Source organism: Lygodium microphyllum, chromosome 7 (assembly GCF_053477565.2).
Source record: "Lygodium microphyllum isolate KBCC chromosome 7, Lygodium_microphyllum_v1.1.10, whole genome shotgun sequence".
NCBI lineage: Eukaryota > Viridiplantae > Streptophyta > Polypodiopsida > Schizaeales > Lygodiaceae > Lygodium > Lygodium microphyllum.
In genome coordinates this window covers 90,196,140-90,221,596 of record NC_141141.1, presented here as the reverse complement: position 1 = coordinate 90,221,596, position 25,457 = coordinate 90,196,140, and the positions used below count along the sequence as shown (strand labels likewise).

General features: G+C 41.4%; 1 protein-coding gene across 6 annotated transcripts in view; it reads left to right on the top strand.

The window, feature by feature from the left end:
* Positions 1–25,457, top strand: part of LOC148033680 (uncharacterized) — a 364,446-nt gene that overhangs the window by 261,333 nt on the left and 77,656 nt on the right. For all 6 annotated transcript variants that reach the window (XM_087681629.1, XM_087681628.1, XM_087681630.1 and 3 more), the window contains exons 20-28: positions 3,733–3,945; positions 5,910–6,157; positions 6,257–6,548; positions 8,573–8,743; positions 8,869–9,105; positions 9,198–9,296; positions 9,508–9,615; positions 20,399–20,542; positions 20,817–21,545. In XM_087681629.1, the coding sequence (XP_087537755.1) occupies positions 3,733–3,945; positions 5,910–6,157; positions 6,257–6,548; positions 8,573–8,743; positions 8,869–9,105; positions 9,198–9,296; positions 9,508–9,615; positions 20,399–20,542; positions 20,817–21,545 (2,241 nt within the window). The remainder of the gene's footprint in view (positions 1–3,732; positions 3,946–5,909; positions 6,158–6,256; positions 6,549–8,572; positions 8,744–8,868; positions 9,106–9,197; positions 9,297–9,507; positions 9,616–20,398; positions 20,543–20,816; positions 21,546–25,457) is intronic.

Here is a 25,457-nt window from a genome sequence, read left to right as displayed (position 1 = left end):
CACTAACTGACCCTACCCTTGGGTGGTCCATGCTTTCTTCACTCCCATTAGGGATTTCCTGGATTCGCGGTGGTTGTAGTTCTTCTCCTCCATATGCACTAGTTGCATTTACCCTTGATCCACTTGACGAAGCTGTATCTTCTATTGGGCATCTGTTTTGGTAGTGTGGACCCCCGCATTTAAAGCATCTGATTCCGACGGACGGGCCTGGGGGTCTCCACCATGATGTGTTTTATCCTGCCGGCCCATACGATGTACTAGGGGTTGGCCTGTAGTGATTGTTTCCCCATCTCCCTGCTACTCCTCTTGGTACTAAGGCGGTTTGTGATACGGCCGTGGTGGTAGTATTGTTTTGGCTCCTTGTATCTGTGAATGCCCCTCTAGGAGCATTGGGCCTCTGGTTCCATGAGTTGTTGTTGTTGTTGAAGTTGTTGTTGAACGTGTTTTGATTCCCTTGTGTTGTTCTTCTACCTTCCAGGTCCACCAGTTGTTCTGCCATTCTCATGGCTTCTGCTAAGCTTGTTGGCTCCTGTCTCTCCACATCTCTTCTAGCCCATTCTTGCATCCCAAACAAAAATCCATGTAGCTTAGTATTTGTATCCATGTTTGGTAGCTGCAACATGATCTGCCTATATTTGCTGACATATTCTTTCATCTTTCCCTGTGTTTGCTTGAGGTTCCTCCATTCATCTCTTACTTTGAATTTCTCCAGCTTTGAAATAAAGTAGTCCTTCAGTTCTTCCTGGAGTTCTTCCCACAAACAGATTGTGTGGCCCTGCTCTTGTTCTAGCAAGTATCAACTGGTAAGTACTTGTCCACCTCTGCGATCCACTTCTTCAGAACCAAACCATCTCTCTCTCCCTTGTACTTGGCGGGTTGGGGCATCCTGAATTTTCCATAATCATCTTCTGAACTACTGTTATTTTCCTCTTCTTTGCGATGGTGCTTCTTCTCCTTCTTGTCTTTCTTTTTGCTTCCTAATTCTACTACTTTATCCTTCTCCTTCCTTGTATCTTGCGCCCTCCTAGATGTCTCATCTCTACCCGTTCTATCCATCTCCTCTTGCATTCGGTGTCTTTTCTCCTCTTCTTGTTGTTGAATCACCCATTCTCTATAGCCCTGCTCTACTTCTAGTTTTTTCCTCCTTTCTTCCTCTTCTTCTTTCATCTGCATGTTCCTCCATATTGATTCTAGCATACTTAACATACCATCTAACTGTCTTTCTAGTCCGGCCACTTTCTCCTCTTGGGCCACTCTCCATTCTTGTCCCCTACTCTTCTTCCTCTCCTCCAGTGTTGGGAGGGTGACGTTCTCCCTTTCGTCCTCCATGTGGTTGGTGGTGGTGTCAACGCGGGGAAGCCGCGTTTCGCCCGTGGTGGTGTGGGTCGTGCCGCGGGGAAGCCGCGTCACGTCTTCAGACGGTGGGATGTTGCGGTTGGGGCGTCACGCCGGGGCGACGCGACGTGGGGCGACGCGACGCAAGGCGTCGCGCTGTGGGTCGTTACGACTTCGATCTCTTCGGGGCACTGGATCTTTCCTCCTGCTTCTGTGAGCACTCCTTCACTCCGAGCAAGAGTTGCTCTAATACCAAGTGTGATAAATCTGCACTCGTTACGCACTCAACACGGCACAAAAAGGTAACACGATATGAGCTCAAGGTATACTCTTGTATTATTCAATCCAAAAAGTGGGACAACATAGACACATCCCAGGACTACACCCTCGTGACGCCGCACATAAGAGGGTTCACCACTGGGCATAGGGAATCACATGTAGAGTGGAAACAAGGCAGGGCTTTGAGTCACTACTACTCCCTATATAGATGCAATCGGTAGCAACGGCATGGTATAGCTACAAAGCCCTTACGGGGGGGGGGGAAGGGAATGGTGAGGAGGGACAAATGCTATTTTCTGGCGGTGGGGGAGGCGCTGGACTCCACAGATGATTGGCTCTCGATGGGAACACACGAGTGGGGGCCTGCAGGACAGGGCCACAAGGCGAAGGAGGTGGGGGCAGTGTGGGGGTTTCCACTATTCACGCTTCCTCCACAGATGATTGGCTCTCGATGGGAAGCGTGAGGAGGAGGATCTTTCTTCTTGTTCTTGTTTCTCATCCACACGCACCCCCCCCCCCCACCCACACCAAAACAGAAAAACAAAAAAAAATACTACCTTCCTCTTATTGTACACATTCCACTATTCTCTCTTTTTCCACCACCTCTCTCCCCGAAATGCTTCCCTCACCAAGTACCCCTCAGCATTGATTTTTGATCACATGCATTACATTCATACACATATGACAGTGAGCTTTCAATGAGCCTTGTTAAAATCAAGGCATGCTGTTCATTCCTATATCATGGCAAATCAGGAGATTGGCAGCTATGCTTATGTATGGGTGAGAGGAGAATCAAAGAGATGAAGTATGTGGATTTATAGGGATCTAGGAGTCTTATTAGGGTTCACTTTCTCTATCAGAGTGGCAGTAAAGACTAAAGATTGACTTGAGAGTACATAGCATTGGGTGGTGTGGAGAGGTTTTGCTTTGATGTGCAGTTCTGGGAGTCCTGCAGTAAGTTGTGGCTATTTGACCAATGGTCACATCCACATTATTATATGTATTACACCTATGGGGGCCTAGCCTTTATCATCACAATTAATCGGGCCACACATATGAAGGATGGACATCAATGGAGATGCCCTAAGCCCTCAGTGCCCATGGTTTCTGAAATGATCAAATGTAAGGCTTTTTTCCCACATAACCTCATCATAACTGAGTTAGGGGTTTCTTGGAAAAAAAGAACTGAGTTAGGGGCTACACTGATTGTAGCAGAAGCCTTCACAGATTAGTGTCATTCACATGTATACCTAGACATAAGTATGCACAACTAGCTCTGGAGACCTTTGGCGATGAGCGAGATACTTCATGTCGGTATGCTCTTTGTTTGAGTTACATGGCTTTATTATGGACAGACTACCACCATTTTAGCATTCCCTTCATGTGCCTTCTCTCACTCTGAGCCACTCAAAGATTGGTAGGATCATCAGACAAGACCTTATTCAGCTGGATACTGGGAGGACATGGATGACACCAGCACACAAGTTGGGGACAAAGATGACTTTCTATCAAGAGCATCTTCTGCACTCTACAGATGATGGCTTTATCATTTAGACCAGCATTTTTGCCTAGATGGGAGAATGGATCGTTAAAAGCTCATAGACATGGACAGTCTACTGTGAGACAAGGCTCCAGCTCAACATCATATATACCCCGTGAGGATGCGTATCCAAGGCACTTCAGATTTTATGAGAATGTAAACTGAAATTTTGATCATAACGTTCTGTGGGAGAGACAAAGTAACATCATGTGGTGTTACCAACCACCATCATGGCCCTTTTCCTGCTCTTTGCATTGCCTAAGCATTCCAAAAAAGCAAGCTAAAGGTGGCAGCTGTGTTTTAAACCTTCTCTGGTTATTTTCTTTGTTTTTATGGGCTTTCCTCTTTCACTTGGAACAATTATTTCCATGAAAACAAAGGGTGTATATAATAGCTCTGCCTCCCATTCCTTGAGAAAGAGGATAAATTTAATAGCTCTACCTCCCTTTCAGAAAAAAAAAAGAATGTGTATAGTTACTCCCTCTACAACACAAATTTGTAAGGATATGGTTTTCTGGTAAAGAATAAGGCGAATAGCTGGCAATCAATAATGACTTTGTTACTGTGAATTGTTCCAGGTCGGTGAAGATTCTCTTCACTTGATATTCTCAACCATTTTAAGGTGGCATCTAAGTATAAAACATTCCTTTCCACATGACATCAACATCCTGATTCCACGAGTTATTGCTGCCACATTGGATGTCTTTAATGCAGCTAAGGAGCATCTTCTTCCAACTCCAAACAAATCTCATTACACTTTCAACCTTAGAGACTATGCAAAAGTCATCCAAGTGAGTTGCATGTTTCCACACTGGAAATTTTAGTTTTCTGCTGTAGAACACTTAATATGTATTTGACCTATGTCTTGACAGTTTTTTTCCTGCCCCAAAATAAACAGTTGACATGTAATTTATTTAATGCTTTGTGCCCAAATGTAATCTATCACATGGTATTTCTTTCAAAAACTCAATGGTAACTTGTGATACAACTTACCATTTGCTTGAGCTATTATTGAGCTACTCACCACTTCAAGTATCTTTGTATTAAGACATGTATGAAACAAGCGTTTTTGCCATAAACAAAGCAGCATGACTTAAGAAAAAGTTGAACTCTTCGTACCAGGTAAATACTTGTGAAACACAGGAACATAGTTTAATGATATCTATGCATTGAATCACTCACAAGCGTCAAACTCAAGTACAAAGAACTATATTTTGCAATGCTTAAGGAAACACGTGGCAATGCACAAATCGTGACGTACCACAAGCTGCCAAACTACAATGCACAAACCACATTGTGACCATGGAGAGGCCTATACAAAATTAGCATTGTTCTTCAATGCATAATGACTATTTGTTTTGCTAGCATTTCTATTCGTCTTTTGAGGTGCTAACCGCCCTTGTCACCATCTCAAAAATAACACTCCAAGATGTTTTTCTCTTTCTCTAGAAGCAATTTCATCTAACGAAGTTTATAGAATGATATTGTTGCTTTTTTTCCCAGCAAGAGAATAGTATTAAATCCATCTCAGCTATGAATGGAGGTGAGAAAATGGGATAAGAACAATCAAAGATGCTAATATGGGGGTAAGAAAGTCTCCTACTACTGTTGAGGGAGAAAGTTTTCCAAGGTGGCCTAAGACAAATCTAATCAAGGGATGTATAACATGCCTGGTGACATTGCCATGGGGTATTACCACACCCTACCATCCCAAGGATGGTAAATCCAATTCAGTGCATCTGATAAGAGAGGATTTTGCAGCATTGATATAGAGGCCAGAAGCATAAACATCCAATGCCTTGCAGAGACTATCCCTGTCCACTTTCAGGATCGTGAAACTATCATCAACCAATGACTAGCCAAAAAAATGCTGACCAAAAGGAAGGGATAAACCAGCCAACTGGCCAGTGACCACCAAATGGGATAACATGGTGAGGAAGGATACATCAACTGTGGGTTTCTGGTTGGACACTTCATTCAGTGCTTAAAGGCCTGCAATAAGTGTGGGTTTCTGGTTGGACACTTCACTCAGTGCTTAAAGGCCTGCAATAAGTGTGGGTTTCTTGTCAGACATTTTATCCATTCAGTGCTTAAACACTTTCCATAGCTTTGCACTATGCATGAGCAGCATCCTTCTAGACACTGAAATCATAATTGCTACTATGACTGAAACTAGGGATTAATTCTAATTTCCACACTTCCATGTGTTTTTTATCACTAACTAAGACTGATACTTTTTTAGCAGTTTGAGTCTGTTAATTATTATTTTTCTTTTCCTCTCACTTCTACTCCTTTTGTAAAGTGTTTTCACGTGTGGAGCTACATTTTCTCATGAAACCTCACTTTAGAATACTGAGGGATCCAAAGATCCTTCAGTTGTTTGTGTTGTTTTTGTTCGTTATTTCAACTGTTCTGTAACTTGGAATTCATCACGGCTTATAGTTTCAATCGACTTGCATTGTAAATAGGCTTACACTTTCAACCAACTTGCATTGTAAGCTTCTAAATTTGACTTGTGTAACCTTACATTTTATCTACGTGTACTTTACCATCTTCAGAAATTAAACCCAAAATATCCTCATTCTTTTTGTAATCTTGTTCTAATGGTGTTCATCTGTGTTTAGACGAGTCTCTATGATATATATGCATATAAGTAGATAATGGGTTCTACGGTCGTTGATCATTAGGTATATTCCTTATATTTCTTTCTTCTGAAAAGCATTCCTATATTGCATTGGTTGAAATTCTATTGTAGGGTATGATGCTACAACAACCATCAACAGTGCCCCAAGGTCCTGAGGGCCCCCAGCAATTCATCAGACTATGGACGCATGAGGTTTTGAGAGTTTTCTATGATCGACTTGTGGATGATACAGATCGAAACTGGCTTCTAAATTATGTGAAATCACTTGTAAAAACTCACTTCCATCGGGATTTTGAGAAGTTGTTTTCACATCTATTGACAAATTTAAGTGCAATAATTGGACAAACTGAAATGAGAAGGTAAAAATCTGTTATGGTAGAGCAGCTTTCATGTTTCATTTGTCATATTCATCATAATGTTTTGAAATGATGCAAATGTACTTCACACAATATCCACAGGTGCTTTTTTGGGGACTATCTGAATGAAGATTTGGAGTCGCGCACATATGATGAAATCATAAATGTTCCTGGTCTATTAACATTAATGGAAAGTTACCTGAGGGACTACAATGGGGTCAGCAAAAGGCCTATGAATCTTGCAATATTCCTCTTTGCTGTTGAGCATGTCTCAAGGATATGTCGAGTCTTGAAACAACCTGGAGGCCATATGTTGCTAGTGGGAGTTGGCGGGAGTGGGAGGCAGAGTCTTACTCGACTAGCAGCTAGTATCTCTGCTATGCAAGTATTTCAGGTAGCTTTGCATTTCCACTGGCTTCATATCTCATATGAACTAATAACTTTTCCATAGTCCATAGTCTCAGATAACTTTGCACCCAAGCAATTCCAATGGTTTCTTAACATGTTTTCAATGCTCTTAAAATAGAAATAGTAAAGTATGCTTTATTAAAAATGCATAGGCAGTTTATGATGGTGCTCAAAACATGATCAGAGTCACGTGACCTACAGCATTAGTGACACATTGCCTTCTTTAGGGATGATCAGGGTCAAACACCATTCATTGTTTACTGCTTTTGCAACGTCTCAAGCACCTTCTAACATACAGGAAAAGAAATGATCAAGAGGGTAGAATTCTTATTTTAAACCAAGGCATGAGATCCTCTAATGGTGAAAAAGGTGCAAAGGCATATTATGCCTCTACTCTGCAGACACTGAAATTGAAAAGTAAAAATCGGAGCTTTAAGCTGGCCTTAACACTATCATACAAGAGATGGGGGGAAAAGCTATATTGGTGGTGTGTAAAGCCAGTTGATCTGTCCTCTCAGGAAAAGACAAGGATCTAACTCCCAAACATGTGAAAAGGTTCCATGTTTTTTTTCCCAAGAAGAGGAATTCTATCAAAAAGACACCTCAAAAAGGTACAGGGGCCCTAACAAGGCAAATGAGCAATTTGATAGAGAAGACAATACAATAATCAGCACCAAGGTTAAAATACAAAATACAAATCATTCTACAAAGACAAAGAAAACCATGTAAAGGGATGCCAGATGGTATTTCCCTAGGTCTCTGCTCAGGGTGAGATGTCAAATACAAATGCAAGGTTGGTAGAAAGATGGTGCCAGATTCCCAAGTAGGTAAGAAGGCCTTGTGGCTCCTACTTATGAGAATCATCTTTATCCATTTACAGGTGAGGATCTCTAAAATAGAAATCTGTTGCTGCTTTTTAGCTTCACTGCATCTCATTCTCTAGATGAGCGAAGCTATAATGCTGCCATTGATCTCCCTTCTGTGACAATGACCAGCGATTGACACTGAGAGAAAAGACACAGAGAAGTTTGGAGTGTGGATAACTCTCTGCTTCTGAACAGATTACTGATTGGCTATGCTCCTGTAGAAGTCCTCATCCCCACAGGTAGGCCCTCTGTCTCTGACCCATGCTACTACTAACTCAATCATCTTATCATGAGTCTCAGAGAATACCAGTCTGAGGGCTCTCCAGGCCACTCCTTGGGAAGTCTTACATGTAGTGACATCTCAAGCATGCAATTGCACCTTTGCCAACTCCCAACCAACTGTCTAGTGCCACATGTTTATGTGCCAATAGTTTAAAGAATAGTGAGATCTTCCTCGTGCTAAATTTGCCATCCAATATCCAGAACAGGGCTGTGAAATGCCATGCGGAAGCTTCTACTCCACATTACCTATTGTTGAGTCTTATTCATGCTTCCACCACCAGCCCCTTAGGGAGTTAATAATGTCCATCTGCATGGACAAAGTACTCCTTTTATCAAGCAGGCTCTTTGCAGCTCAAAAATGCATCTTGCCTTTAAAACATACCAAGCATCTAGGCTTCTAATTTTCCACCTCTAGCCAGTCTGCCACTCCACTCCCAACAGATGGGGAGGACTATCAAATCTCTGGAAAGTCAAGTTGTTTGGTTACCCTCATCGCCTAAGGCTGGTCTAGATTTAGAGGATCATGCAGACAGTTTCGCACAACTAAAATTATGTAAGGGGCTGCTGGAGAGAGTTGGTGGACAGATTGTGAAATCTCACCATGGGATCCCTGCACCTGGCCATGCATCAAGTAATAGAGAACCCACTAAATTCGGTTCTTGTGTGGTGAGAACTAGAAAATCTCTCGTATGTAGCTCTCTGCCTCATGTTGAGATTCAAGCAGCAGTGTTATTTTGTAAGTTATTCCACGTTAATACATTCTTCTATGATGTTCTGAAGTAGATTGACTTTGATCATTGTCTTTTGAAGCAATCTATTGCCATACTTCTTCTTAGGATTAATTTCTAATACTCTTATTCAGGTTGAAATTAGCCGTAGTTATACCATGGTTGAATGGAGAGAAGATCTCAAAACTATGCTTAAGAAAGCAGGTGCCGATCCGGGTGCACCAAGTATCTTTCTTTTTAGTGACACACAAATCAAAGATGAGGGGTTTGTGGAAGATATCAATAATTTGCTGAATTCAGGAGAGGTATGGCATCGTGACATCCAATGAAAGTTCTCATACTGCTTGTGCCATGTCATAGGGCTAACATGCATTCCCAGTTTCCATTTCTAAAGAATTTCAAGATTTTGTTTCACCACCTGCCATAACAGGTTCCAAACTTGTTTCCTGGTGATGAAAAAGCAACAATTCAGGAGATTGCAAAAGAAAAAGCAAAAAGAGCTGGAGTACAATTAAGTACACCAGTAGAAAGCTGGAGATTTTTTGTGAATCAGTGTAAACAAAATCTTCATGTTATCTTTTGCATGAGTCCTGTAGGGCAGGCATTCAAGGACCGCATTCGGCAGTTTCCTTCACTGGTGAATTGCTGCACCATAGACTGGTTCCAGGTAATACTAGAACTGGTAATGTGAGTTACCAATTGTCATTTTGTTGAAGAAATAGACAGATCTTGATATGTCAATGTATCTTTCATTTACAGGAATGGCCAGAAGATGCATTAGAGGCTGTCGCGTACAAATTTCTGAAGGAGATATCATTGGAAGATGAGATAAGAATGAGCATTGTGCGCATATGTAAGGTAGCAAGGCATCTCTACGAATTGTGTGTGTCCAAATGCTAGTTTATATAGAGTGTAGGTGCATTGCATTATGGTAAAGGCTATTTTCTTTGCATTATGAACCAAAGCACAGTACATAAATGAAGCAATTTACAAAAGGGTAATTGGATTTAACCTCTAACTTTCTAAATGCAAAACGTCTATTCTGACCTGCTTATCAAATTTGTTGTAGGCATTCCATGAAAGGGTTCGCTTTTACTCTCACGAACTAAAGACAAAAATGGGCCGATACAATTATGTGACACCTACATCATACCTTGAACTACTCTCAACCTTCCAGGTTGTTTTATACTTTGAGACACGATTCTTGGAAAGTGATACTAAGTTTAGCTATGATTTTGATGATAGCTGAACCCTATCTTACCTTTTTCTTTCAGAATATTTGGCTGGATGTGTTGGGTTTCACTCATGCTTATGCTCACAGAGGAGTGTTGGTGATCCGCAGTAGGACACTGGGGCACTTTTTACTATCCGTCCAAGAGATTTTTTCCCCCCAGTCACATTATTTTCTATTTTGTGTGTTTATTCAGTCACTTACCGTACTTTACACCTTTCAGGTGTGAATGCACCTTAACAACCCTAAGGTCTAAGGATTGTGCTTTGTACTTTCACTTACACACTTGGGAATTGCATTGGGTGTCGTGCAATGTCTTCACTCTCACTTCCTCTACTGTCTAGTGTGTACTTTCAGTTGAAAGCTTCCATCTTCGGTCTCACATTTGGTATCAGAGCTCGGCTCGGTCGGCCCCAAAGCTTGTCAGCTCAAGCACCTCATCCAGTTGCAGCCCCGGCTGCCCCCAACTGCAGCACCGCACCTTGGCAAGCAACCACCACAGGTCCACCACCCTGCAAGCTCGCCCGCGTGCTGCCCCTGGTTCACAGCTGCCTGCACCACGAGAAGCTCGCTTGCAGCAGCGGCCAGTAGCTCACCTGCAGCAATGGCGTTCACATGCTTATGAGGCAAAAGCCTTGGCCAACAATGCCAAAGCACAGCCAACGCCATCACCACCTATTGCAACCACCACCACCTAGTCCCGTAGCACCACCAACGCACTGCCCCCTAGTCTGCACCACCGCCCCTGGCTACCAGGCTCGCCAGCCTACGCTAGCTCTGCCAATGTCCAAGCCCGCCACTACCTCCACAAGGTTGTCCCTATCTGCCATCTTTTGAGCTCTGCGTAGCTCCACCAGGCCACCAGCATACTGCTGCCAACCTCCGCTCACATTGAAGGTAAAAGATACATTTAATTATTTTTTATTCAGAAATCTGAACACAGCAAGGGGCTTTTGTTCACAGAGTGCATTTTTGCTCTTGGAAGTGTTTTTTGATACATACATTGCAGAAATTTCTTGGGATTTGAGTCACAAAATTTGGGGCTTTTGGATGTTTAGCAAATATTTGCACATGTACTCAAGATTCAATCTAAAATAGATTGAAATCGTGCATTTTGGACAGCTAAATTTTGGGGCTTTTGCATTGGTTGTGCTGCTGAGCACTATTTGTGCATTGGACACTATGCACATTGGACAATTGTGATCAAGCGTGACACAGTTTTGCTAATTACAGCTTGGTGTATGCTCTAATTTTTTAACCTCTCTTGAAAATGCCATCCAATGCCTCAATTATTGAGAATGCATATCTTTCAAGTCCTAGCTCGATATGTGGCAATAGAATTTCTCATGGCTCTAAGATGAAGGTGATGCCATGAGGACCATCTTAATAAATTTCAAGACTTGTGTGATCACTTAATGAATGTAGGTGAGTATTATTCTGATGCACAGATGATCTCTACTACTTTGAATTCCTTGTTACCCTCTTATTTGGCCTTTCACACGGCCTTAAATCTCGCCATGAGAATTTCTCCTCAGCCACTCACCTTTCTTTAGTTGGTTAGTTTGCTCCTAGAAGAAGAGCAAACAAGAAAGAACAATGGGGTGGATGTTGTAGCCTCTGAACAGGCTTTTATAGTGAGACAGAAGGGCAAAGGCAGTCAATCTAGAAATGCTCTGCAGAGTTTTGGAAGTTCAAGTATTTCACAGAGCAACAAGAAACAGGGGGGTCACAGAATGTAAGAAGTGCATTGCAAAGGAGGAGTCAGGGATGTCTGCTTTTGATGCGCCTTCTACTACTACAAAGTCTGCATCTTTTGTTGTTGACTGTGATTACTGTTTTTACACTTGCAGTTATGATTCTTTTTAGGCTAATAGAGCATTCAGCTCTACTAAGAATGCTAGCACTTGGTTTTTTGACAATGGTGTTTCTAAGCACATTACATCCCGAAGGGATTTGTTTTCCTTTGTTATTGCAGCTCTTGTTGTCAAATCTGTGTGATGTGCCAACAATACATCTTACCTTGTTAGAGGTGTTAGGGAGATTGTCTTGAAAGCCATTGATGGCTCTACTCTCCTACTGAGGATGTAGTTGCAGACATGAGAATACATATGCAGTCAATGGTAGTGAATACAATGCTTGGAATGTATGGGAGATGCCTATGCATGGGAAAATTATGCTAAGAGATGCTTATGACATGCTCACTTCTGGAATAAGGTTGCAAACAGTGAATTTGGATGATTGGGCAATGTATTATGCCATGTGGGATGACCTTTCAGTCATGCATTGACAAGGTGATCCCTTGCAACCTTGTTCTTGACCCCTGCATGGTGCTATAAGCAATTTGCTTGCATTTACAGAAGTATTCCTACTCCCAGGAACCAAGGTGTAGGTCTTGCAAAGTTCCTGCAGGTCCTACTAAGGGCCTTGATCAGTTTTGGAACTCTAGTTGGACCCTACAAGATACTTACAGGTCAAAATAGGCCTTCTACAAGTGTAGACAGGGTGCTGGACTGCATAGTACAGCAGTACTTTCCCTATTACAGAATTTTCTGTATAAAACCTAGGAGTGCATGCTTATGCTTAATTCAAAGAGGGCATCATTGGCTTCAAGTTGAATAAAAAAGTAGATCAATCGGAGCTTCCTAGCTCAAGTTACGGGAAAAACAGTGACAAGTGGTCTACTGGGACTGCACCTAACCATGGCAGGGAATAAGGGGAAAACCAAGGCCAATGAAGATGTTCAGCAACAAATCAAGGATGCATGAGAACCAAGGACTGAAAAAAACCCTGAAACGGATTATGAGGAGTATTCTCATGACATGGGAAGCCCAATGAAAGTGAGATTTTAAGCTGGAAAAAGAGCTCGAGACATGCGAAAATATGTCATTTTAAAGCAAAAATGAAAGCTCGTTGAAAGTGGAAGATGCGGATCCAACAATTTTAAGTGGCCGTGGAAGATGGGAATTCAAAGGACTTCAAAAAACGGACCTTCATAGTGGTAGTGGATTTTTCATAATTTTTCTAGGTACTGAATCAAAACAAGACAAGTTTGTGGCAATTCAGGACTTCAAGATGGATACACAGAATTTTACGAATGCATAATCCGGTACCGAACGACGCGGGAGTAACTAGAGGCCGAACTTTGGGGGGTCAATTAAAGGCAATATTTGAAATTTTGGGAAAACTGCATCGATTCTCTTTTCCTTATGATGTTGCTTTTAAGGCAATAGCCAAGTTACAAATTGTGCATTCGGATGTATGTGGACCTACGTAGACAAAGTCATTGGGTGGATGCTATTATTTCGTTACTTTTATTAATGACTTTACTCGCTTTTGTTGGGTCTATTCATTGGTGACAAAGTCAGAGTCGTATGATGCATTTTTTACTTTTATTGCACTTATTGAAAATCAATCTAGTTATCGGGTTAAGGCTCTGTTCTGACCGAGGTACATGTATTCTTTGCTAAGTAATTTTTTAAAGCAAAAAGGCATTGCCCATTAGTATACTATTGCATATACTCCATAGCAAAATGGGGTTGTAGAAAGGAAAAATCAGACACTCGTGAGATGACCAAATCTATGCTGAAAGCTAAGAATCTACCACATGGCTTTTGGATGGAAGCAGTTATGTATGCTTGTCACATTTTGAACGGTGCCCTACCAAGGCATTGAAAAATGTCACGCCTTTTGAAGCTTGGAACAGCCAGAAACTTTTGATTAGCCATTTTCATACTTTTGGATGTCTTGCTTATATTCCCAAAGTATTAAGAAAGAAGTTGGACAACAAGGCTCTCAAATGCATTTTTATAGGGTACAGTAGTGAGAGCAACAGATTATATGATCCTGTTTCCAAGAAAGTATTTGTCAGTAGGGATGTGATTTTTGATGAAAAATCAGATTATCTCTTGTTGTTTTTGACACATATTGGGCTGCAAATGATGTGTGAAGGGTTGATGTCCATTTCTTTTGGTGATAGAGATGGAGTTTCTGTAAATGAACAAAATGTTAAGCTAGCTACTCCATTAAGCAATGCAAAAATTCAGCTTATGGCTGATCTGAATATTCAGCAAGATGCTAAATTTGAGGTTCATGAGAAGCATGCACATAATCAGGAAGCTAGGCAAATGCCTAGATAGTACTTGCAGAATATAAAAGATAGTCATTTGAATGCTCCTCTTGCTAGTCGTACTAGAAGACAAGCACGTCTACATGGTCATGCTAATACATTGGAGTTTGTTATGGCAACACACACATTTGATGATGAGAAGCCTGATTGTTTTGAGGATGCAGAAAGAAGTGTGCATTGGATGGTAGCACTTTCTGCATTGGATGGTAGCAATGCTAACTGAATTTAATTCTATCATGAAGAATCAAACATGGGATTTAGTGTCATTGCCTATTAGAAAGAAAGTCATTAGTACTAAATGGGTCTATAAGCTAATAAGAAAAGCGGATGGATCCATTGACAAGTACAAAGCCAAGCTTGTGGCAAAAGGCTATGCGTAAAAGAGGGGCATTGATTATGAGGAGACATTCGCTCCTACATCCCGTATGACCACCATTTGGTGTATGGTTGCTTTAGCTGCCCATTATGGTTGGATTGTGCACCTACTTGATATTAAAACTACATTTTTACATGGGGAACTTCAAGAAGAAGTGTATCTACAGCACCCATTAGTTTTGCAGTTGAAGGATCTGAACACTTGGTAGGCAAGCTGAAAAAGGCCTTTTATGGTTTGAAGCAAGCTCCACGAGCTTGGTATGTAAAAATTGATGCCTTTTTACTCACCCAAGGGTTCATTAATAGCCCATTGGAGTCTACTTTTTATGTATGCAAAGAGGGGGATCCTTGCTTGTCAATTGTCTTTATGTAGATGATCTTCTGCTCATAGGGACACATGCTGATCAGATTTCAACATTCAAGAAAAAATTGTAACAAACTTTTGAAAGGTCTGATTTGGGGCCTTTGCATTACTATTTGGGCATTCAGTTTATTCATGATGCTAGAAGCATTGGATTGTCACAGTCCAAATATATTGGGAAATTCCTTCAAAGATTTTGCTTTCAGGATTGGAAGCCAGTTAGCACACCGATGAGTGGACTCAAGCTGTCCTTGCATGATGATAGTGATTTTTTTTACATAGATATGATTCAAATAGATGTTCTACATTGAGTATGATTACGAGGTATGATTGATTATACCAAATCCTACATGTAGCTGCACAAGAAAGCGTTGCCATAGAGGTCTGGTTTTTGTTAGCTGTTGTTCAAACCTGGACATCAGTTACACTTTGCTTATTAGATGTCTCCAGCCTCAGTTGAAGATGAGTGGAGACAGCATCTCCTCTTCAACAACTCCTTAAGATCTTAGATATGCCATACTTCGGATAGAGGACACATATTTCTTGGGGCACGTTTACTTTAGAGGTTAATATCTTTGGTGAGTAGTTCATTTTCTTGGATCTTCTAATGCAGATACACAGAGACAGTTTGCAGGGCCTTAACTGAGGCAGGATCATGGTAGATACAGTGGCAAGGGGGTACCTTTTTTTATTAGAGGTTGGACAAAAAACTTCAGGCCTGAACCGGTCTCGTTTCTAGAGGTGATACAACCTCTAGAAAAGGAAATGGATTTGAACTTATGATGCAATCTTGTTCTTTACTCGTTGAGCAAAATAATCTCTCCAAATGAGTCTCCAATTTAGTTGGACTGTTGGTAAGGATGGTAGGCTCTAGAGAGGAAACTTACGTTTGACAAAGTTCTTAAGTTGTCCTTGACTGAGGTTTAGAATGGCTGATCAGTGGGGCAGGAACTAGCATATAGACCTTGACCCAGACACATGCTTGGAGGATGGATGAAGATACTAGCCTCTAGGCTTATCAAAGAAGCAATTCCAAGACTGGGGGGATGGATGGGACTGGGTATGGAGTGCCTTATTTCTGCAGAGGCCTCCAAATTTTATTTCCTTTGATTGCATTACCAAATTGGGGCTTCACAGGACTGACTTATTCAAGACATCTCTCCTCCTCACATCTTTCAAGCATGCTGGACAACAGCTCAAGCTTTCCCTCTTCTTAGAATTTATAGCACAAGAAGTTAGCAGTTTGCTCCTGGCTTGGGTACAACAAGATCCCACTCCTGGCATTCGTTGTAGAGTGGTAGAGGAGAGAGATGTTATGTTTGGGGTTGCACTAGAGCTGAGAATGTATGGAGGAGGGCTCTCAGACTGCTGTCTTATGGCACAAATGGAGACGTGACTGTGATTTGGGGTGTCAAAAACCCTGGTCAAACTTCAAAGACAGCCCAGCCTATGGATATGAGGATAATGCAGGGAGCTTCTCCATCCATGTTACAAGATAGTGTATTATTATCACTCCTAATTCTGAGTTTTCTCAGACAGTGGGTTGTAGGTGGTTGTCACACACTATCATAGCTGTCAGGACATTTGGACAGTATGAACAGCTAGGCCTAATAGGTAAGAAGTATCTACTGCTTGAGTCCCATCTTTGGACAAAGATTACACATATGCACTTAGAAGTAGATAGAGGTCCAGCATGTGGCGATGAGGATGTTCAGGGGAGCTCTTCTTTTCTCATCTCGAACAGCATCTGAGCAGGATCTGCACTTCAGAGTACTTGCAGGTGTAATGGACCCAGGGACACTGCCATAGATGGGAATTGATTGCCAGTATCATTACTTGATATATCTGGACTGTGACATGCAGTTTTGTTTCTGACCTTTAGGATGTATGCACAGTGGAGACTCTTAACGGATCTGAATAGAGATCATTTACACTCTTCACGGGAGATGGGAGAGGATGTAGGGTATCTCTCAGAGGATGAGGAAGAGAAGAGAGGCTTTCTTGGGGACATGGATGATGGGACCCGAGTACTTTCTTCCCATAGATAAGTCATAGAAAACAATCTGTCACCACTCTCATGCTCTACATGACTATACAAGACAGTGACTCTGCTGCCTACCTCTTTGATTTGCTTGCTTTTTCCAGCATTCTTAAGAAATGTGTCCATACTTCCCACGGTAGTGACAATCCTTATCCTCGTTTGCATTGTCATGCGTAGTCTGTAATTACCAGACTCCTCTGCCTCTAGAATTGGATCTCCCCCTTGCTCGAGAGTATCCGCCACCTCTAGTGTTATGTCCTTTCTGATTTTGCATTTTTTCAGATGCATTTTGTTAAGCCCCTTGACCACGAAAGGACCCCCTTGCCACAACTACCACGGCCTCTCTGATTTGAGTAAAATACTGCATCTTTGCCTTCCAAGCTACTTGAGCTATTACCTAAATCCAACTTAACCTCTTCATGTATAAGCAATGAGATTAGCTCATTAAATTCGGGCATCTCAGATCTCATTGATATAGATGTGTCAAATGACTTGTATTCAAGTCCAAGACCATTCAAGGTCACTACAACCAAATCCTCATCCTCTACTTCAGTTCTAATAGTTGCCAACTGATCAGCAATGGTTTTTATCTTTGTTACATACTCTTGAATGGAGTGTCCTTTCCTTTCCATAGTATTGAACTTCTATTTCAGTTGTATTTTCCTTGCACTAGTAGTAGTACCATAATTTCTCATCAGGATGGTCCATGCATCTTCGGGTGTCTTGTAGTTCATAATATGCATTACCATGGCAGATACATTGTGAGAGCCAATGCATAACCTTGCGAACTCTTTCCAACCAAGGACAATGTGCTCTTAGTTGTTCAACAGTTCATATATGCATTACCATGGCATCTAAGATACATAGTGATAGCCAATGCAAAAACCTGCGAGCTCTTTCCAGCCAAGTACAATGTGCTCTCAGCTATTCAGCAGCTGGACTCTTCTCTAGAAGCTTGGGTTCTACTTCAACACTTGTAACAAGGTCCCAATACCCTTTGCCAATCAAAAGATTTTCCATACGAAATTTCCATATTGCTTGGTTATTATTGTCTAGCTTCTCACCCACTGTTTGTGTAATATTGTCATATCTATTTGCATTTGCCACGGTTACAACTCTATGTATCTGCTAGAGTATTTAAACAATCAATGCTTGACTCCCTGCAAACCAAGTTGATCTCTTAGTGATCAAGATCCTTATATAACACCCAAGTGCCACATGTACATCTATTAGTACCCTGCAACCAGTTCAATCCAGCTCATCTAAACATGTTGCAGACATCAAGTCACTAATGAGAATCCCAAAAACCTTCAATCTTTGTGGGGAACAAAAAAGGAAGTGGATGGAAGCAACCTACAAAGAAATTTTGACCATATTCTTGCTAGTTCGGATTTTGGACTATTTATCATTTTGGAATCACTAATCATAATCATGCACTGCACACTGCCTGATTGGTTATTCATTGAACCCTTTTATACGTATTCTCCCTTGAGAGTGGCCAGCCTAGGAGATGTCTCCTTCCCAGGTTTTCACTTTGATTTTGTTTCAGAGATCTACTGCATTTTGACCTAGTCTTCATTGCTCAGATAACTTTGTAGATTTTGGTTTTCCTGAAAAAAGGGAGCGAAGCAGGTATTGCATTTTTATGTAATTACCAAAAACTCTGGAAGGCAGTTACTTTTGATGACAGTACAAAAAGGTGTACATCTCTTCATCTGTCTTGTATAATTTATCTTTTGAAACGAGACTACATTTTCAACATTGTACCAGCAGAAGCAAGAACTTCTTCCACTCAAGATCGTGATCAACAGGAGTATGATTGTTTTGCTGGCATATCCATGAATTATTATTAACATTCAAAGCCAAAGACATACTGAGGTTGCTGTGATAATAGAACTGTATCCTCATTTCACAACTTGAAGGAGCTACTGTAATCTGCTTCCAACTAGCATGCTCATGAGCAATAACATGGGGAAAACAAAAGAAATCCAATGTTTGATTTTCTATGGAGTAAAGCATGTTAACATGATTATTATTGAGGTGTTTGTTGATAGCTTTTATGTTTCTGGAAAGGTAAAAAGGTTTTCTATGGACACAACTTTAAGCTACCTGATTAAAATGGTGAAGGAGATGGGGATGTTTCCCTTTTTGGATAAACCACTAGATTGGGTAGGGGATCCAAATGAGCAGGATCAGAGTGATACCAGTGGTGACTCAGCATCAGACTGCACAAGGTATAACACTGTTTTCTTTGCTGATATCTAGAAGAGATTGGAGGACAGCTTTAGAGTAGCATACAGGAGTTTTAGCAGTTGGTACTTGGCTTGGGCATGACAGAGATATTGTTCCTTGTGTTAGATGCTGAAAGCCAGAAGAGACACAGAGATACTGCATTTGGGATTTCCATCAAGCTGAAAAGGTATGGAGGAGAGCCCTTAGGATGGTGTTTCATGGCACTATAGAGTCTATAATTGTGAATTGAGGTGCAGATATGAGAACATACAGGGATCTCATGCTCATCTTGTCTTGGGGCAGCTTGTGACAAGATTCTCATGCCAAATTTTTTAAAACAATGTGGAATCAGGAGCACTATCATAGATGGGAGCTTACAGCTAGCATTATTGCTTGGTACGTATGGACCACCAAATGTAGCCATCATCTATTGGACATTCCACTGCAAAGACTTTCTCCAAGATTTGGGCATCTCTGTCCATAGTCTCTGTAGGACCATCTCTATTGATCAACATTGTTACTTATCTTTGCAATCTCCCTTGCTAGCCCTTCGACTCAGATACACTTATCGAGCTCTAGTACAATACCAATCTCTACAAATGGTGGCTCTGCAAGGATACCAGAATGCCAATCTACTCGTAAATAAAATCTCTACCTTGTACATACATAGAACATTCATTAAAAAACACACTTGAAAACTAGATGCTGGTACACTCCAACTAGGAATTTGCCCATTTCCCTCACTAGAGGGGGAAGTAGGATAGCTAAAATCTAGCTATCTCAGGACATGGGATTCTGGCACTCTCCTTCAATGTCAGCCACATATGATCTGGCACTTCAAACCTCCTGACTGCAGGCAACAGACTTCCCCTTTGCTGTGTAGTTTCTGTTGTGGAAGTTCCTTACAAGGCTGGTTTGTAGTGTGTACTTTGCCTTGGGATACTTTGTTTCGAGGGGATTTATTAGCAGATTTTTTTTTCCTTTGAAAATAAAATTGTGAAGGAAATGGAGTCAAAAGTTAACTTTCTCAATTTATTTTGGATTTATTTTGAATTCACCTTTATGAATTGAATGGAGCCACACCAAGTGAGTGTACAACCACAATCAGGTAAAGGACATATCTCTCATTACCAGTCTCCTAAAATGCCTGTATTAGAGCTGGAAAAACAAGCTCTTGGTGGTGAAGGAAGAAAAGAGAGGGACAATTCTTTAATGGAATTATCCCCAGTAATGCTTCAACAGCACATAAGAGAGTTGCCTTAGTAAACTGAAATGGTGCTACTGGGGACCTCATCCCTAGACCACAAGCTGGAGTGGCTGACCCAAGGAAGATTAAAACTTGTATCCCAAGTTGGCTAAGGGTGATTTGACTGCAAATTCTTTACATCAGATGTCAATAATTCCATTGAACGTTGAGAATGTCCATGATGTTGTCTTGTATCTCAAGTTGACTAAGGATGATTTGACTGCAAATTCTTTACATCAGATGTCAACAATTCCGTTGAACTTTGAGAATGTCCATGATGTTGTTTGAATTTTCTTATTTAATCTCCAACATTGTTTGTTAAATGCTTTGTTTTCACCCTAAATTCAGGCACTTCTTATTGCAAAGCAAGAAGAAAAGCTGAAGCAAAAAAGAGGTTACGAGGTGGGCCTTGACAAACTTAGTTCTAGTGCTGAGCAGGTGGCTGTTATGCAGCACGAACTCACTGAATTGAAACCCAAACTGATCACCACAGTACGTCAATCAAACTCTAAGCTGCATTTATCACATCCTTTCATAAGTGGAGAGTATATTATTCCTTACAAAAATGCCATCTCAGAAAGAAACGTCTAGTACAGATGGCCATGATGACTTTGTATTTTCAGTCATGGTGTTAATTTGAGATCTTATGCAGGAAATGGCTAGAATGCTCTCTTATTTATATGCCTTGTTGCTTTAGGGAGAAGATCATTATCTCTAAACATCTGTATTTGCTATTGTCAATATGACCTCATTATTTTATTTTTAGGTGGAAGAGGTTGAGAAGCTTATGATGAAAGTGGAAACAGAGAAAAAAGAGGTAGTTGAACCAAAAAAATCGATTGTCCAACGCGATGAAGCAGAAGCCAGCAAACAAGCAGCCGAAGCAAAAGTTATACGTGATGAATGTGAAGCTGCATTAGCAAGCGCAATGCCTGTACTTGAAGAAGCATTAGCAGCACTTGACACACTGTCTGCAAATGATATAAACTATGTGAAGAAGCTTACTAATCCTCCTGCAGCTGTAAAGCTAGTCATGGAGGCTGTCTGTGTGGTCCTAGATGTCAAGCCAGCAAAGCAACCCGATGGTAAAGGTGGATTTCTTCTGGACTACTGGAAGCCATCTGTCACATTGCTAAACAACCGTGATTTTCTTTTAAACTTGAAAGACTTTGATAAAGACAACATAGACCCTAAAATTATGGCAAAAGTTCGGCAAAACTATATTGGCAACCCAGATTTCACCCCAGAAAGAGCTGCCAATGCTTCAGCTGCAGCTGAAGGGCTTTGCAAGTGGATCATTGCAATGGACAAATATGATGTAGTAGCAAAATTTGTTGCGCCAAAGAGACAGAAACTGAAGGCTGCGGAGGAAAAATATCAGCAGGTTATGGAGGGTTTGAGAGGTAAACAAGAAGAACTGAAGATTATACTTCAGAAGCTTGCAGGTTTAGAAGCAGAACTTGAGGCAATTATGCTTAAAAAAGAAAATCTTCAGGTGCATACAAGATTCTCTGTGTACAATTGCATATTTATTTAAAATCCTATTAAACAAACTCTTAGGATATGTGAAGTTAGGGGTAAGCTAGCTTATGTTAAGCACTGCCAGTAGTAGTCAGCCTGACTAATGTCCCCTCAACTATTGGATAGGCATTCATGAGGGAGGAGGTAGATTTAAGATGCACTCACCACAGGACCAGGGTGCTGGCTCACTACAACTGCAAGTGATAAATTGTTCCAACTCCATCTCTTTTAAGAGAACCTTGCAAGCACTTGACTGGGATGCAAGAGAGTGGGTTTGGAGAGATCCCTTTTAGAGAGATCTGTCATAACTTTTATTTATGGTCATATTAGAGAGGAGGATTAAAATGAGCAAGACCAAGGCAGCTCTGGCAGCTTCACAGGATTGGCACAGTCAGGGTATCTCTCAGCCTTTTTTTTCAAACTTCTCAACAAGACTAGAAGAGGTCCTTAGACTCGGAAAGATTCACTATGATTATGGCCATAAGGGTTGGCAATGGGCACTTGTCTTCGCTATGGCACAGTCCATGTGGCCTGCTCAAGATGTGGAGCAAAATGGGAGAACAGTCTTTCAGTTCACTCCTGTAGAGGTAATTATGAATTGGGGAGCAATGGCCAAGTAACAGCATTTCTTATCATGACACTGGCTAGCAGTGGAGTGCTGTGCACACTAATACTCAGGAAGCACTCATTAGAGGATCAGGTGTTAGCTCACCAAAACTGGAAGTGGCATATTAATCCAGATCCAATCTACTGTAGGAGACTCTTGCGAAGGCCTGACTGGTATCCAGAAGAGGAGGTTTGGAGAAATCTCTTGATATCTATTATTTTATGACCAAATTAACAAGTAGGATCTAAGTGAGCAAGATTAGGGTGGCGCCAACAACATCACAGAACTGGCATAAATGGTGTGCCTCTCAGCCCTGAAGAGAGCTCTAGGCCTAGCAAGTTTCACTGTTCATTGGCCCATAGACTATGGCTAATACAAGTTTGACAATAGGCTAAACCTGGTTATGGGAGTGACCTGCTCAAGATGTGTTACAAAATGAGGAGCCACAAAGAAAGTGAGGGCTTTGAGACTAGTCTTTCAGGGTGCTCTTGGAGAGGTGATTATGACTTGGGTGACCAGTAGCCACTGAATAGAGGATCAGCATGCAGATATGAGGATGTTCAGAGGAGCATTTCTTATCGCAAGACTACCTAAAGTCAAGTGCCCTAAACTTTGTTTTTTTGGTCTGTGCAACCAAATTGGCAGGATCTGTGCAGCCACATGTGTTAGTAGTCTTTCACTTCCTACATTTATGAAGCTGTTGGCACAATTGGACTATCCGCAATATTTTCATTTTTTATTCCCGTTCTTGAGTGCACAGTCATATTTACCATTCACAAGGTCGCCTTTAGTTGTAATTGTGCACCATCGAGTATGCAAATCTTCTTAAGGGATGATATGGCTCCCTAGCAAGCTGCCATCTCTTTAGCCGCCCGGTCTGATATTTTGTAGTCATGTGACTCTTGTACTTTCTATGCTTTGTAATCTATAAAATTACACACACACACACACACATACACACACACACACAAAACAAAGCGCTTGCACAGTCGGTGGTTTCTTTTGCACAATTTCTAGGCAAGCTTCCATTGCGCTTCAATTTGTCTTATTTGAAGCACCCTGTTTTCAATGGTTATATGGAGCAACTACTTGACCAATTCATGTCTAATTTCCCATTCGGAGAAGCTCACTCCTTTGAGCAATTGATTGGTAATATACAAAGTGTCGCCCCACAATATGGTATCCATCATTCATCCCTTTGCAAACAACGTCAACAGGCAGCAGAGGAACTATTAGCCTTGATACGTTCATTGCTTCTTCAATCCCCAAATGATACATTCTTGTCCTCACTGGCTATGCGATTGGTTGATCTTATCTAGCAATTCCAATTGAGATCTTATGAGCAGGCTAAATTGAAATCTTTGATTGACAATCTGCAAGATGCCTCTTGCCAATCTCATTAATTCTTTCGGGGTTTGCATCCTTCCCTTGCCCATGAGAATCTGGTAAGACTATAGCATACAAATGGGCACATGGTTACAGATCTGTAGTCCACTGTTTGCATGTGTCGTGACTATTTTCTGGAGCTTCTTGGAATGGCCCAACACCCCTCTAAGCATATTTCTATAGCCCATTCAGCTTTTTATGGTTCGGGACCACATTTCATTTGACATACGAGTTGCATTCATGAGGATCAGGTCATGGATGTCTTATTGCAATTACCCATGGATAAAAGCCCCGGTTGGAATGACCTGACTAATGAATTTTTTGAGACCTATGCCACTCACCTAGCGAAACCTTTAGTTGTGATGTGTCAACAAGTTTGGGAGACGAGCTATGCCAGCATCATGGAAGTAGGGAGTTATTAAATTGATCTCGAAAGTGTTGGAGTGCGCGGGTATCGGAAGCATGAAGATTTGCAGCAGAGGAAGTGAGCAGGTGACTGAGAGTGAGAGTCAGAGAGAGTACGAGCTGATTTGGGTGTACCAACAATGTGTTGGTACACAAAGAATAAAATGTATTTATACTTAGGGCCCATAAGGGTGCATTCACATGTACAACATAATACACGTGTAAAATACACGGAGGTGAATAGAGGACCTTTACATCCCAACAACCTCCCACTTAAAGGTCCGGAGTAAACCTTTAACCAACTCCCACTAGTCGTATGCAATGCTCATGCTGAGCCTTGCCTAGACTTTTAGTGAGAACATCTGCAGGGTTGTCCTATATTTTGATCTTGGTCAATGTGATTAGACCATCCTCCAGAATCTGTCTGATAAAGTGATATCGCACATCAATATGCTTTGTGCGTGAATGATACATGGCATTTGTAGCTAGATACACAGCACTCTGGCTATCACATCCCAACACTCGAGTACTCATAGACATGCCGAGATCCTCTGCGAGTCTGCTCAACCATATAGCTTCCTTAGAAGCTGATATGTATTCAACTTCAATAGTACTCAGTGCTACGATGTTTTGCAACCTGGGGCACCAAGAGACGGCCCCTCCAGCATTTGTAAAGACATACCCGCTAGTGAACCTGCGAGTGTCTAAGTCACCTACCATGTCTGCATCACAATAACCCTGCAGATTAAGTGCACCTACCCATAGCAAATACACTTTCTTTGTGTACCCTTTAGATATCTAAGAATACTCTTGACAGCCTCCCAATGTGGTTTGCCAGGATTTGACATAAACCTGCTGACAACTCCCACTGCATGAGCAATGTCTGGACGAGTAGTCACCATAGCATACATAAGAGAGCCACAAGCTGATGCATAAGGGACTCCCTTCATAGCATTGGCTTCCATGTCATCTTTTGGGCTGTTGGCTTTACTAAGCGTAAGGTATGGAGTTAAGGGTACTCCGAGAGGCTTAGCTTTAGCCATGTTAAATCTGTCCAGTACCTTTTCAATGTACTTTTCTTGAGATAAGAACAGCAATTTCTGTGTTCTATCCCTACGAATCCTCATGCCCAATATATGCTCTGCATTCCCCAAATCTTTCATGGAAAAAGCTGATTTCAGCTTATCTTTGAGGGCATCCAAGCTAGTCTTTCTCTTCCCAGCTAGCAACATATCATCCACATATAAAACAAGTATGATAGGGCTGCCATCTGTATCCTTTTTCATATACAAACAATGATCTGCATGGCTGCGTGTAAACCCATGAGAGAGCATAAAAATGTCGAACTTTTTGTAGCCCATATAAGCTGCGTTTTAGTTTACACACTAGCTGCTCTTTTCCAGGAACTACAAAACCCTCAGGCTATTTCATGTAGATCTTCTCATCAATGTCACCATGCAGAAAAGCTATTTTCACATCCATTTGGTA